The 15,005-nt window shown below is 45.8% G+C and overlaps 1 protein-coding gene across 3 annotated transcripts in view; it reads left to right on the top strand.

Moving 5' to 3' along the window:
- Positions 1-222: 222 nt before the first annotated feature.
- mgll (monoglyceride lipase) overlaps positions 223-15,005 on the top strand; it is a 45,656-nt gene continuing 30,873 nt past the window's right edge. The window contains exons 1-2 of one of the 3 annotated variants that reach the window (XM_056273994.1): positions 223-450; positions 1,920-2,088. In XM_056273994.1, the coding sequence (XP_056129969.1) occupies positions 1,964-2,088 (125 nt within the window). In that variant the 5' untranslated portion in view covers positions 223-450; positions 1,920-1,963. Of the gene's footprint in view, positions 451-1,549; positions 2,089-15,005 lie in introns of those variants that run through there. The other 2 variants (XM_056273995.1, XM_056273993.1) reach the window with 2 other exon arrangements.

Below are 15,005 nucleotides of genomic sequence, written 5' to 3'. Positions count from 1 at the left end.
AGAGAGAGAGAGAGAGAGAGAGAGAGAGAGAGAGAGAGAGAGAGAGAGAGAGAGAGAGAGAGATGGGGGGGCTTCAAGAAAGGGAGGGGGCACCACCAGAGAGGCAGAACGGGGAACGGGACGAGAAAAGGGCTGGACTTCGGAGCAGATCCGCCTCCAGTGGAGTATGTGTAATATGTGACGGTATTAGTATCAGCGTATACTTGGTGTTTCCCCCGAACGCCTCTGACCACATCCTTCTCCCTCTCCGGGCGGTGCGCGGCGCATCATCTGCCGGACTGGGGGGAAAAGAAAGAGAGCGCAGACGGAGATACACAACAAACCAAACCGGAGTGAGAGAGAGAGAGAGAGAGAGAGAGAGAGAGAGAGAGAGAGAGAGAGAGAGAGAGAGAGAGAGAGAGAGAGAGTCCTTGAAGACTTGGAAACTTTACGGGCGCTTTTTTGTTGCAGGTTGGTGCGTAAAACTTTCCTCCATCCTCATTGAATTAAGCCCATAGAGTGGTAGGCTACATATATTACCTGTGTTTCATATTACCTTCAGTAGGCATTAAGGCCACGACATTATGGCTCAAATACATAAGTTGTACTTTGTCGAAAGAAGAAAACTGTAGACCTCTTGACAGTGTAGTCACTGGATAGTACTCTGGTGGTTCTGTCCCGGCGTGCTCGCCTGCGGATTGTCCGCAGAGGTGCGATCCGGGGAGCGCGTTTTAGTGAAAGGGTAGCGCGCTCAGTGAGAGGTGGCGATAACGCAAAATGCTTTTTAAATGTTGAGAATGATGGGCAGGAAAATAAGACGGTAATTCATTAAGATAATGCCATGTATTTGTTTTCAATAACGCCTCCCAATAACCACCCAGTTGACTTACCATATCGTAAGAGATGATATCTGGGGTAGTTAGTACGGCTTTCTGTGTTGAGTATTTTTATGATCTTTTTCATCTGGCCTGTGTTGCGCATGGAAGCAGAATTGGCCGCAGTCGATGGGGTTATAGGCTACCGGGTGACGATCTCGTTGAATATAGTAGGTCTGGAGTTGAACTGAACCTGAAACGAGACACTCACACCTCGGGAAAAGGTTTCCCTCTGGGTCTATTTTTGCTGCAGTCGAACTGGTTGGCGGTGCACACACTCTTCTCGCGCCCTCATGAAATATCGCCCGTACCGTTTCATTATGCACTTGCTTTGAGTCCCTGCCAGAAGAGTCATCTGTAATGCGTGGTAGCAACGAGCGAAGGGGGAGGTGTGTGTGTGTGTGTGTGTGTGTGAGCGAGAGAGCGCGCGCGCGCGTATGTGTGTGTAAGATAGGGTAGAGACAAAAGGAAAGGAAAGACATGAAAACACGCATAATATTTCCTTATCTGGTTGAACCACCAGCTCAGCAGTTGAGTTTCCAGTGTGTGTGTGTGTGTGTGTGTGTGTGTGTGTGTGTGTGTGTGTGTGTGTGTTGTGTGTGTGTGTGTGTGTGTGTGTGTGTGTGTGTGTGTGTGTGTGTGTGAAAGAGAAGGAAAGAGAGAGCGTGTGAAAGAGAGAGCGGGCGCGAGAGAGAGAGAGCACGCGTGTGCGTATGCGCTGCTGGTGTTGAAAGAGAGAAAGCAGGAGACTGAAAGTGAGAGAAAGACAGACAGAGAGAGAGAGGGGGGGAGCCGCAGGAGAGTGTTGCACACCGTCAGTTATAATATGGCTGCGTGACGTAACCTAAGGTCTGGGCTTCTGTCAACATTGCCTGGCGCCGTGCTATAGATGGGATCGGATCTGCCCGTCGCTGATCCAGACACCGCCACAGGCCCGTTGTCATTTCCGTGAAAGAAGTGACCGTGAAAACATGAACGCCGTGACCGCCACCTGCTTGGTCGTCGCCGGCTTCTCTTATCTCTACAGCAGCGATTTGTTGTCGGCGCTGCGTGTCTATGTTGCAGGGCGGCTGTTTGACGGCTCTCCTCCCGAGTCCACCAGCGGCCCCATGCCGGAGCCGGGAGCCCAGCGGAGGAGCCCGCAAGGTGTCCCCTACGCCGACCTCCAGCACATCGTCAACGCGGACGGACTGCACTTGTTCTGCCGCTACTGGGAGCCCAAGGGTCCCCCAAGGTCAGTGGACGAAATAAGCAGAGAGCTGTGTAGATTTAGACAGGAAAAGATGGAGGCAGGCTCTGCACCTTCCACACGCACTGCTTGTGCAGCTTTCAGAGTGAACGCACCGACTCCTGCGGCTCAATCACGTGATTCCTCTCCTAAAACCGTAACGTAGAGCTAGAAAAAACGCATCGTTTCTGAACAGGCGTAATTTAGTGGGCAGCAGTCACCGAAAGGATGGCACGTGAGGCCAATAAGGACCACCAGCCACATTGAGATAAAACTCTTATTGCATGACGGAGATGGAGAACGACATGCAGCAAGTTCTGCTTTTTTATGGACAGTACTCTTGGAGAAGAATATTCTAGCACATCTGACAAATATTTAATATGGCATGATTTAATGAATTCTTGTATAGAATTTCCCTGTTTCCTTCTCCAGAATCACCTGCATCGCTGCTAGTTTGATGTTAAAAGGTTCAAAGCCGTACATATCTAGTGACGTTATGTGACTCCTTTTTACTCTTAGTATTGCAATACTTAAAGCAAAAAAATAAATATTGCATGTTATTTTTTGCCCCGTTGTCAGTCAACCCTAACTGGAAGCCAGTTGAGTCTCATCTCGAGATCCAAGTTAGTTAAAACATGCTATAAGCAATCATCATTGACAGCTGATGATTGCTTATAGCATGAAACAGGCTTGTACTGTCTCATAGAAAATTTACTTGACTAACTGAATTTTATGTGTGTATGTATATATATATATATATATATATAAATTTTTTAAATTATTATTATTTATTTATATAATATATAGTATGGCTTCCTCAACTAACGCTTGTCTTGTCAAATCCCCACTCAAATGTACTAATTGTAGACCTAGAGGACTAGTCACTGGTCCAGAGACCCAGGTTAATTAACATATTGCAGCCGTTCATTGGGTTAGCTAGAGATGCCCATGACCTATATTGGGTCCTAAGCTTTTGTTTAAGAAACGATGCCCTAGTTTATTAAGACCTTAATAGGGTTTGCTTAGACCAAGACACAATTGGAGCTGGGCTCCAGAGACTTACCATTGCATTGGTAACCCTTCACACAGGGCTTTTTTTTTGGTGCAAAATGGTAGTTTACCCTCCTAGTATATAATGAGCATAATGGTATTGAGCTGCTGGTTTCAATAGTGGTCAAGTCAAGGCATGCTCGATTCAGACTCTGTACATTTAACACTGAAAGCCTCATAATGTGCTTTGCAAAATAGAGAAGAATAAAATGCACTAATAAAGGATGGAAAAAAAAACAACATAGAAAAAACCTGAAAAGAGACGTGAGTAAAATTGTAATTAAAGCAGTTGAACAAGCACTGTTATCAAAAGAAACATTTTGTAATCGCTCATTAGGCCATCAGGCAAAGCATAAATCCTAAAACCAACATCACCTCTGTTGGACTGAAGGAGGGATGATCAGATGGTGCTGTCTGATGAGCCAGTGGTTTGTCATGGCTGGTGTTTCCTCAGTATTTCCTAAGTGTACTGTTATGCAGGAAGATCTATGGAAAAAATCAGCTAGTGATGCTCTTTACAGTAAATTGGCCCCAACTTGTAAAGTCCTCCTTTTCCCCCTCTTTTTTTTTAAACTCTGAACATATGGCAGTGGCTTAGCATGAAGCAACACATATACCACACTACAACTAAGTTATGACGCACATACACACAACCACAGTACTATGACACAGGCACACGTCTACGACGGCTGCAGAACCAACGTCGCACTTACACAGAGAGAGTTAATGGAAACAGTGGCCCACAAAACATCTGGAGTGAAGATATTACCACACACTCACACATACACATACACTCTCGCACACACATAGTACATGCATACACACAGACACAGACACCCACACCCACACACAGCCTTGTAAAGCAGAATAGTGACTCATTAACTGACAGTGTGTCTGTGGTTTTTGTTGAGTAATTGCCCTTTAAACTAAACCTCAAATTATGCCAAAACCTCTGTGTGTGTGTGTATATGCTTCTTTGTATGTGTTCATGTGCTCTTGTATCTATCTATCTATCTATCTATCTATCTATCTATCTATCTATCTATCTATCTATCTATCTATCTATCTATCTATCTATCTATCTATCTATCTATCTATCTATCTATCTATCTATCTATCTATCTATCTATCTATCTATCTATCTATCTATCTATCTATCTATCTATCTATCTATCTATCTATCTATCTATCTATCTATCTATCTATCTACACTGCTCAAAAAAATAAAGGGAACACATAAGCAATGACATGTAGCTCCAAGTCAATCACACTTTTGAGATATCAACCTGTCCAGTTAGGAAGCAAAACTGATTTGTGAATCAATTTCACCCATTGGTAAATTGTCTAATTTCCACCAGGTGGAAATTAGACAATTTGCAAGACAACCCCTATAAAAGGAATGGATTTGCAGGTGGTGGCCACAGACCATTTGCCTGTCCTCATCTTTTCTGGCCGATCTTTGGTTAGTTTTTCATTTTGCTAGTGCCCTCACCACTAGAGGTGGCATGAGGCGGTATCTGCAACCTACAGAAGTTGCTCAGGTAGTGCAGCTCATCCAGGACGGCACATCAATGCGTGCTGTGGCAAGAAGATTTGATGTGTCTCCCAGCACAGTGTCCAGAGCATGGAGGAGGTACCAGGAGACAGGCCAGTACACCAGGAGACGTGGAGGGGGCCGCAGGAGGACAACAACCCCGCAGCAGGACCGCTATCTGGTCCTTTGTGCAAGGAGGAACAGGAGGAGCACTGCCGGAGCCCTACAAAACGACCTTCAACAGGCCACTAATGTGCAGGTTTCTGCTCAAACAGTGAGAAACAGAATGCATGAGGATGGTATGAGGGCCCGACGTCCACAATTGGGGCCTGTGCTCACAGCCCAACACCGTGCAGCCCGATTGACCTTTGCCAGAGAACATCTTGGTTGGCAGATTCGCCATTGGCGCCCTGTGCTCTTCACAGATGAGAGCAGGTTCACACTGAACACATGTGACAGACGTGAGAGAGTCTGGAGACGCTGTGGAGAACGTTCTGCTGCCTGCAACATCCTCCAGCATGACCGGTTTGGCGGTGGGTCAGTGATGGTCTGGGGAGGCATATCCTTGGAGGGCCGCACAGACCTCTACGTGCTAGCCAGAGGTACCATGACTGCCATTAGGTACCGGGATGAGATCCTCAGACCCATTGTCAGACCATATGCTGGTGCAGTGGGCCCTGGGTTCCTGCTCACGCATGACAATGCTCGTCCTCATGTGGCCAGAGTGTGTCAGCAGTTCCTGTATGTCGAGGGCATTGATGCTATGGACTGGCCTGCACGTTCCCCAGACCTGAATCCAATCGAGCACCTCTGGGACATCATGTGTCGTACCATCCGCCAACGCGATGTCGCACCACAGACTGTCCAGGAGTTGACCGATGCCCTGATCCAGGTCTGGGAGGAGATCCTTCAGGAGACCATCCGTCGTCTCATCAGGAGCATGCCCAGACGTTGTAGGGAGTGCATACAGGCACGTGGAGGCCACACACACTACTGAGCCTAATTTTGAATCGTCTTGAAGAATTTCCACAGAAGTTGGATCAGCCTATGTTCTCATTTTCCACTTTGATTTTGAGTATGATTCTGAATCCAGACCTTAATGGGCTAATGATTTTGATTTCCATTGATCATTCTTAGGTTATTTTGCTCTAAACACATTCCTCTGTCTAATAAATAAAGATTTTCAGCTGAAATATTTAATTCATCGAGGTCTATATTGTGTTTTTAGGTGTTCCCTTTATTTTTTGAGCAGTGTATCTATCTATCTATCTCTCTATCTCTGTCTGTGTCTATCTGTCTGTCTGTCTATCTATCTGTCTGTCTGTCTGTCTAACATGCTGCTATGCTGTCTAACATGCTAAATGTATAGAGCTCACATATAAAAGTTTAGTGCAGCAGGATAAAGAGTCTAGCCAAATTAAAATAAGTGCTAATTAAAACCACAAAAGTTAAAGGACAAACTTTCCCTGTCAGAATGCTCAAGAAACCAGTTGCAAGGCAACCATTAAATCCACACTCACGAGTTCAAGTTTTGACCTTGTCACTTGACAGCAACTAGCTCCTAGAGGTTACTGGAAAAAAAACAAAAAAAAACAAAAGTCTGAGTGCCCAAAATAGATTTAAAGTCCATCTGCGCTTTAATTGTCACAGATCCGAGGCTTTGGATTCGCCTGTGAAAGAGTATCCCCACTTTCCGCCAGCTTTAAATTGCAGTCACATCAGCGATTACCCAGAGTTTTAAACCTCTGATCCAGTGTCAAACACAAAGCTCCCCGGAGGCCTGCTGCTGTCCACGGCCCGGCACATCACACGGCTCAGTCCTTTGAGGCTTTGAGGCATGAGAGGAATTCTCTGTCCATCTCCTGATATAGCACAACATGATATAGCACTGTGTCGCTTTTCTTTTTTCTCTTTCAAAAGCTGCAGTCTCAGCGGGTAGACTGAGCCTCTTCCACACCCAATTGCTCCGTTCAAATTAATGGCTACCCATTGCAGGCACGATGGCGTATCTGGCACTATGCAGACACGACCTCACTGCATTGGTTAAAATCTTGCTGCTTAAGGTGGTTTCAGCTGTAAGGCTTGGACTAGACAGGAGCAAAAATCTCAGTGAGCGCTCACTGCATTCACGGCAAAGCCCATACGACATCTCCTAGCTTATTTTAAATATCCAGGAAGTTTTACTTGAAATCGTGAGACTAAGCTGGGAGAAAACTGTTTTTTTTTTTTGTATGGGTGTTTTGGAGATGTAGGCTGAGAGTAATTGGAGTTTCTGAGAACAGTCTCTTTATTAAAAAAAAAACAGCTCTTCCAATTTGCGGTAATGATATGGCAGTGCTGAACATCATCATCACCATTATCATCATCCAAGACAACATCATCACTTTCATCACCCTGCTCTTTTCTTGCTCTTGCTGTATTTGTCACTCTGTTTCTTGTACTTCTTCTGCCTTCAATGCACTCCCCATCATCGCCTCCATCAAGATAACCATTGTTAGTAGTAGTAGTAGTAGAGGAGTAGAATAGAGCTTGAGTGTTTTCCTACTGAAGCGGCTGGAAGAATAGAAATACAGTTGCCACGGATTATGTCTGCCAGCACTTTGTTTTAGGTGGTTGATGGTGATTAACCAGTTTCTGTTCTTGGTATTTTGTAGTTAAGAACAAATGAAAACAATAGAAAGCTTAGAAAATGAATTAGCAAAGCTCGCCAAAATGAGTAATGCATCTTCATCTCTGGTTAAGTATTTGCACCTTTCTGTTTAGTGGTGCGGTCAGGATGAGACGGGGGTAAAGGTCAGGGGACTCTGAAAGGGCTTTTCACTGGTAGAGACATAAAAGTAGCGTAAAGGTGCCTGGGGATGGAGGGAGGGACGTCTGCAATGATTGACAGATTGGGATCTGGGGCTATGAACTTATGCAGAGGTCTTCATACACAAACACATACACAGACGAGAGAGAGAGGGAGCGAGGGAGATAAACCAACAGATTAGCTTGGTGAACTCATGACACCCTCAAAAGGGTTGCTGGAGGTTAACGTGTGTACGCAAACACACACTAACCCAAACACAGACGCATTACCAGAGAAGAAGAGCAAGATCAACTTTATTGTCATCAGTCAAGTAGCTCAAGTCCTTTCTTTGTCTCTCTCCCTCACACATACACACACACACACACACACACACACACACACACACACACACACACACACACACACACACACACACACACAAATTCAACAAGGGATGCAATGCACATAGAATAATGCATAAGCACACATACCAAAGATAATAGTTGCTTTGTGAATGTTAGCAGAGCGGACACACTACCATACACATACACAAATTACAAACACACCTCCGTACACATACACACCCACTACAAACACACACACACACACACACTCTCTCACACACACACACACACACACACACACACACACACACAGTCAGAGCAGTAAAGTAGGTCGTGCCAGTATTGATGTTTAGCTGACAGAGTCTGGATGGGTGTTTTCTTCCCAAACACGACACATTTGACCTTCTCCCTTTTTCTTGTTCCTCTCTGCCTGTTACTCATTCTTCTGGGTTACATTCCTGACTTAACTTCAAACAATAACAAGCCCAGTTTACCAGTTTATACAAACTGGCCCTCTACTTCTGACCTCTACTTCTGGGAAAAAAGACAAATAAAAACATGTTTTTCATGTAGAATATAAAGTGTATAAACTTATTGGGTCTGGTGTAACTTTTCACATGGTAGAGAGCTGGTGAATCCACGGTAAATGTACATTTCCTTACTGAGACGTGGGTCGAGATGAGGGTGAAAGGGAGCGAGCGGGTTTAAATCTTGTTTGTACATTTTGCATTTCATACATTTAGCTGATGCTGTCATCCCGGCTGACTTGCAGAGAACACATTAGTAAGATTTGTGCGTCTGTCGCTGTCATGGTAAATGTATTTGTGCAGATGTTCTCTCTTAATGTCTCCGCAGATCAAACCGAGAGAAACTGCTAGCAGCATACGTATATCACAGTAAACTATCGAATCCCACAACCTTTAAAACTTGAAAACTGGACCACAACTCAGAAGCACTGAGGTGACAGAGACGTGGACTGAACACATCTGAATCAGAATCAGAAGAATCGTGCTCATTGTCCATGTAGGTTTGCACACACATGGAATTTGACCCTGGTTTCATGGCTCTCTCAGTGTACTTTTTGGATTTTTCCCCCTTTCTCGCCCCAATTGTACTTGCCAAATTACCCCACTCTTCCGAGCTGTCCCGGTCACTGCTCCACCCCCTCTGCCGATCCAGAGAGGGCTGCATACTACCACACGTCTCCTCCAATACAGGTGGAGTCACCAGCCGCTTCTTTTCACCTGACAGTGAGGAGTTTCGACAGGGGGCGTAGCACGTGGGAGGATCATGCTATTTCCCCCAGTTCCCCTTCCCCTCCGAACAGGCGCCCTGACCGACCAGAGGAGGCGCTAGTGCAGTGACCAGGACGCATACCCACATCCAGCTTCCCATAATAACAAGGTGTTAGCACACCTTAGTACACGCTGGGCGGTGGTGTTTATGGGCTGCAGTTTCCCTGCACGCAGCACTCCTCCTCACATAGTATGTGCTGATCGGGCAGGAAATGTCATCATTAAAGGGAAGTAGCTTACCACATACTGAAAGGTCTCAGAGCTGTTCAGAGCCCAGAAATACTTCATGTTTTTTTTACAGCACTGTCAGAACGTATGGGAGAAACAGAATATGTAGACCACTAGCCTTCATTCACAGTATTCATTGGACCTACGCACTTCTTTTATCCTCGGCTGGCTGTAATATTTTTAATGCTGACACTAACAGTTTATGCTTTCGAATAATCGGTGAATCGTTTAGTCTATAAAATGTCAAAAGAAGGTCAAATGCCCGTCACAAGTTGCCACAGCCCAAAGTGCCATCTTAAATCTGTTTGGTTAGTCTGACCAGCAGTCACACACAACCTGCAGTAATCATTTTATGCCGACAGGAATCAAGAGAACTACAAGCAAATCTTGGTGTGGTCTCTCTGGTTCATGTCCTCCCTGCCACTCTCCATCTTCCTCTCTCTCGCTTATTTCAATGTCCTGTATGTCTCTTTAGCGTTCTCATGCCTTTCTCATTTCATATTTCATATTTCTCTCTTTCCACACTTCATCTCCCTCCTGTCTGAGTCTTGTTTCTTTTCTAAAATTCTCCCTGATCTTTTTCTTGATATGCCACACATCTGAGGCAGCATATTAATTGGGCCCCTGTCTAGAAATAGGGGCCTTGATCGCCCTGCCTTGCACTCTCTCTCTCTCTCTCTCTCTCTCTCTCTCTCTCTCTCTCTCTCTCTCTCTCTCTCTCTCTCTCTCTCTCTCTCTCTCTCTCTCTCTCTCTCTCTCTCTCTCTCTCTCTCTCTCTCTCTCTCTCTCTCTCTCTCTCTCTCTCTGTTTCTCTCTGTCGCTCACTCACGTACGCACATGTGCATATGTACATTTAATTCCCCTGCCAAATCTTCAAAGGAATCTTAGAAATCTGTTTTTATCGTTCTCTTTTTTGTTCTCTCTTTCATTCTCTCTCTTAAGCACACATGACAGCATGTACATACACTGTTTGTCTATCTATCTATCTGTCTGTCTGTCTAACTGTCTGTCTAACTGTCTGTCTGTCTGTCTATCTATCTATCTGTCTGGCTGTCTGTCTAACTGTCTGTCTGTCTGTCTGTCTGTCTGTCTGTCTGTCTGTCTGTCTTATCTATCTGTCTCAGGCTAGCTGTCTGTCTGGATGAATTATGCTCGCGTTGGGTATTTCAAGGCTTCTCTCTTTCTCACTCACTCACTCGTTCACTGTCTTGCTCATTCACACACACACACACACACACACACACACACACACACACACACACACACACACACACACACACACACACACACACACACACACACACATTCTTATACTACTTTTTGATGACCCCCTCATTGACTACATTCATTCCATAGGCTCAACCTCAACCAACGAACCTTAACCCTCAATCCAAGTCTTAAACCTGAAATAGACCCTTAAAGAAGTCAGGACCAACCAAAATGTCCTCGCATTGCAAAAATGTCCTCACTCTGATGGTTTAAAAATATTAGATATTGGACCACAAACTCTGCCGGAAACCTCGTGTAACATATATGTGAGCAAAGTTGGCAAGGAGCGTTGCAGTTCTGGGAGAAACGAGGCACATGTTGGATCCTAAAGCGTTATACGCTCTGTAGTGTTCCCTTGTGTTACCGTGTCTGAACTACTGTGTGGAGGTGTGGGAGGGATAACGCGTACAAAAGCACCATACACTCATTACGCATAGTACAAAAAAGAGCCATGAGGATGGTAAATAATGTAGGGTCTCGTGAACACTAACGTGCTGTTCTTGGATCTGGTAGAATTTAAGATCGCACAAATAATGGACAAAGTCAGAAATAATTTACTCCCTGGCAACATACAAAAAAATGTTCTCAGATGGGGGGGGGGGTTATAACTTAAGAGGAAACACCCCCCCCTTTTTTCCTCCACAATTGTACTTGGCCAATTACTGATCTCTTCCGAGCCATACCGGGCGCTGCTCCACCCCCTCTTCCGCTCCGGGGAGGGCTGCAGACTACCACATGCCTCCTCCGATACGTGTGGAGTTGCCAGCCGCTTCTTTTCACCTGACAACGAGGAGTTTCCCCAGGGGGACGTAGTGTGTGGGAGGATCATGCTATTCCCCCCAGTTCCCCCCCCTCCCGAACACACACACACACACATGCCCACACACACACACACATGCAAACACACAAATTACCATGGAAAGCTCTTCAAAGAGCCTGCAGTAATCAGCATTTCGCTCTAAAACTCTCCTCCCTCTCTCTCTCTCACACACACACACACACAAACACACACACACACACATATGCATTTACATTACCTACATCCTGACCCTCAGGTTCTGAGTAGCTAAGTCCATTAATCGGTTTAACATGCTAGCGTTCAGTTGCCTCTGCTGGCTCCGGCCCAGTCTGAACAACCAGTCAGAGACCCATAGTCTGTTCCAGACTACTCATGTCGGCTAGAAATGCCCTACACGTGTGTACATGTGTGTGTGTGTGTGTCTGTGTGTGTGTGTGTGTGTGTGTGTGTGTGTGTGTGTGTGTGTGTGTGTGTGTGTGTGTGTGTGTGTGTGTGAGAGAGAGAGAGAAACCAGAGGCTGTTCACACCTGGCATTAACATGCATCTTGGATGATACGATCACAAGTGGACAGGGCTAAGAACAACTGTAAATGCACCCAATGCGTCCGTAATTCATTTTGAGACCCGACCCTCTCAAACCTGCTGGAATAATCAAAAATCTGAGCCTGAGCCGAGGCGATCGAGTCGAGCCTGACAGGGATCGGGTTGAGAATTTCAAACTCTAGTGTTCAGACATTTACACTTTCCCACATAACGGGTTTTAAGAATGAGTTTCAACTTTTGCTGCGTATTTTGAGCACAAAAGGAAAGAAGGCAAACAGCCGGAGCCTGATGCTCCAAATCCCCTCAGTTCATTCCCCTCATCAGCTGGGTCTCTATCTGGCGCAGTGTGCATTTGCTTTTTTATAGTTATGTGGTGGGTAAGCATGGTGGCTTCGTGGTAGTGGTTAGTTATTTAGAGGTTAGCATTAGTGTTTGCATTTGACTCAGTTTAAAGTATGGGGTATTGTAGATGTAGGGCTCTGCAAATGGTGACCAGGGTTGCGACAAGGTGAGAGCTGTGCAGAACGTGTTTCAACATTAGGAAGGCAGTCTTAAAACTTTGAACACTCGACATCAACAAAGTGGTCAGGATGCAGGCGGGACAGCATTGCAGCACAGAGTGTGGGAGACCGAGCTTTCACATAATTACTGTGCACCCAGTCAGCATCGCATTAAAGGGATTAAGGCCTTGGCTTAGTTTTAGGTCCTGTTGGTGTTTAGAATAGCTTTGAGTTGAGCCAGTTGGGAGACACTGCAACCTCTCTCTCTCTCTCTCTCTCTCTCTCTCTCTATTCTCTCTCTCTCTCTCTCTCTCTCTCTCTCTCTCTCTCTCTCTCTTCTCTCTCTCTCTCTCTCTCTCTCTCTCCTCTCTCTCTCTCTCTCTCTCTCTCTCTTCCTCTAGCGCTCCTTCTCATTTTTGGTTTAGCGGTACGTTTTAATAAGCCTGGGTGTGAGCTGTGTTTCCTGAGCTGCTGAAGCAGTCTGGGAGACAAGAGTGTCTCCAGTTCCCATGAGCGGTGGGCAGGGGTAGACGTGAGGGGTATAAAGAAAAGACATAAAGAAAGAATGACAGAGAGGGAAGATAATATGAAGAGAGGAGGAGGTAAAAAGGTGTTAGTCAATAGAGAGAGAGGAAGAGAGAGGTGGTTAGTGAAAGATGGACAGAGGTGCAGGGTGCGAGAACAAGAAAGCCTAGGGGGAGAAAAGGGCGAGTGAGAGAGAAAGAGAGAGAGAGGGAGAGATAAAGACAACACTGGTACTTTATCACTCAGATTCCTTAGACGCGCCATACAGTTGTCTTCACAATGCCCACAGAGTGACCGCACTGCAGCCCTACTGCTCCACAGCATGTACTTCATGCTCATACAAAGACACTCATTCACACACATATACATGAACACACACACACACACACACACACACACACACACACACACACACACACACACACACACACACACACACACACACACACACAGAGGCGCATTAACATTACTTTCCTGGGGCTATGAACGTTTTGGAGCCCCCCCCCCCCATAAAGAATCCTTTTTCTATGTGTAAAAGCGCATCGCCATGCGTGTTAACATGCTCCAACATCCCGCCTTGTAAACAGGCCCAGTTACGTTCATTTTTACGCATGAAGATGCATCACCAAGCAGCTTAAAATACTCCGACATCAGCCTGGGAAAACATATCTCATGAGGCCCCTGGTCCTCGGGTAGAGCCCGAGGCCTAGGGGCTTAAGCCCTGGTGAACCCAGGCATTAAGGCCTTGTTCAGACTGCCAGGCCAAATCCGTTTTTTTTGGCATATCCAGATTGATTTTTAGAAAATCTGGACAGCAAAAAAAACCCACATGAAATGCGATTTTTGCAAATTGCATCTAAGCCACGTTTGGAGATGGTTTGAAATGCGATTCCAATCGGATTTCTACAGATGCATCTCAGTCCAGACGCTCTGGTCGCCCGAATCAGATTTCACACTGTCTATTGTGTCAGTCGCAATACGACACACGATGACGATGTCACATCCAGAGTGACGGAAGTGCATCAGAGCGGTACATAGCAGCGTACTCCGCCTCCTCCGTCACTGAGTTTGTCTGGTGCTACGGGGGAGTTCTGCACCACCAGTTGACAGCGTGATTGTTTAGACGGCGAGATGATAGATCTCCGTTTCTCATGCTTCCGCGTTGGTAAACCCCGTCAGCAGCAGACATAATTACTCACGCCAGTGTCGTTACCACGGCAACCCATGCAGATAGATCGGTGATGTCTGGACACACAAATCCGATCTGATCACTTGCAAATAACAGTGCATACAGTCTGTCTTAAAGATCTGATTTCGAAACAAATCCGATATGCCTGCAGTCTGAACAAGGTCAAAGGACGCCCCCCCCCCCCACACACACACACACCCCCAGTGTGGAGGAAGCCTGAATTGCAGGTGCTGAATCTGAAAGGAGCGAGTGATGGAAAGAGCTGGCAGGAAATAGCAACACTGTGAAGCTTGATGGAGAGCTACTCTCAGCACTATGTAATTTTTCCGTGCTTGTTCTCTCACTCTCTTTCTCTCTCTCTCTCTCTCGCTCGCTCGGTCTTTCTCTTTGTTGCTGATATTTGGGCTAATTTTCTGTTGTCTGCTGGTAGAAGCTTTTGAAATGCTTTTAAGCTCTGCCTCTTCGGAGGAAGCGCATGGAGGGTTTCGGTGTTTGTGGACTGGTGAGCTGCTCCCATTCTGCATGGATGTAACTGCCTGCCCTTAAAATGCACTGTACCGGCTTTCCCCCACATGCTAATCCACCAAACCCATGTCAAAAATTAATCATCTCCAACAGAATGCCCTATCGTAACCATTTCTAATTTTATGCTTAAATTTAACTGTATTGACCTGGCTGCCGTATCCTGTATGAAAGGGTTTAAACGTACGGTCTCATAAACTGACGGATCACAGATTTCAGGTGTAAGCCTGTCTAGTCTCGTTTTGAGTCATTGATCTGAGCTGGTTAGCGATAAATACTGGAAAGTTGATATTTCTAAACGTTACACCTCCAGCTCACGTGAATTAGCAGTGAACTG

This window comes from Lampris incognitus, chromosome 2 (genome assembly GCF_029633865.1).
Source record: "Lampris incognitus isolate fLamInc1 chromosome 2, fLamInc1.hap2, whole genome shotgun sequence".
Lineage (NCBI taxonomy): Eukaryota > Metazoa > Chordata > Actinopteri > Lampriformes > Lampridae > Lampris > Lampris incognitus.
Note: the sequence above shows the minus strand (reverse complement) of the source record. Positions and strands in the feature narration are given on the sequence as shown.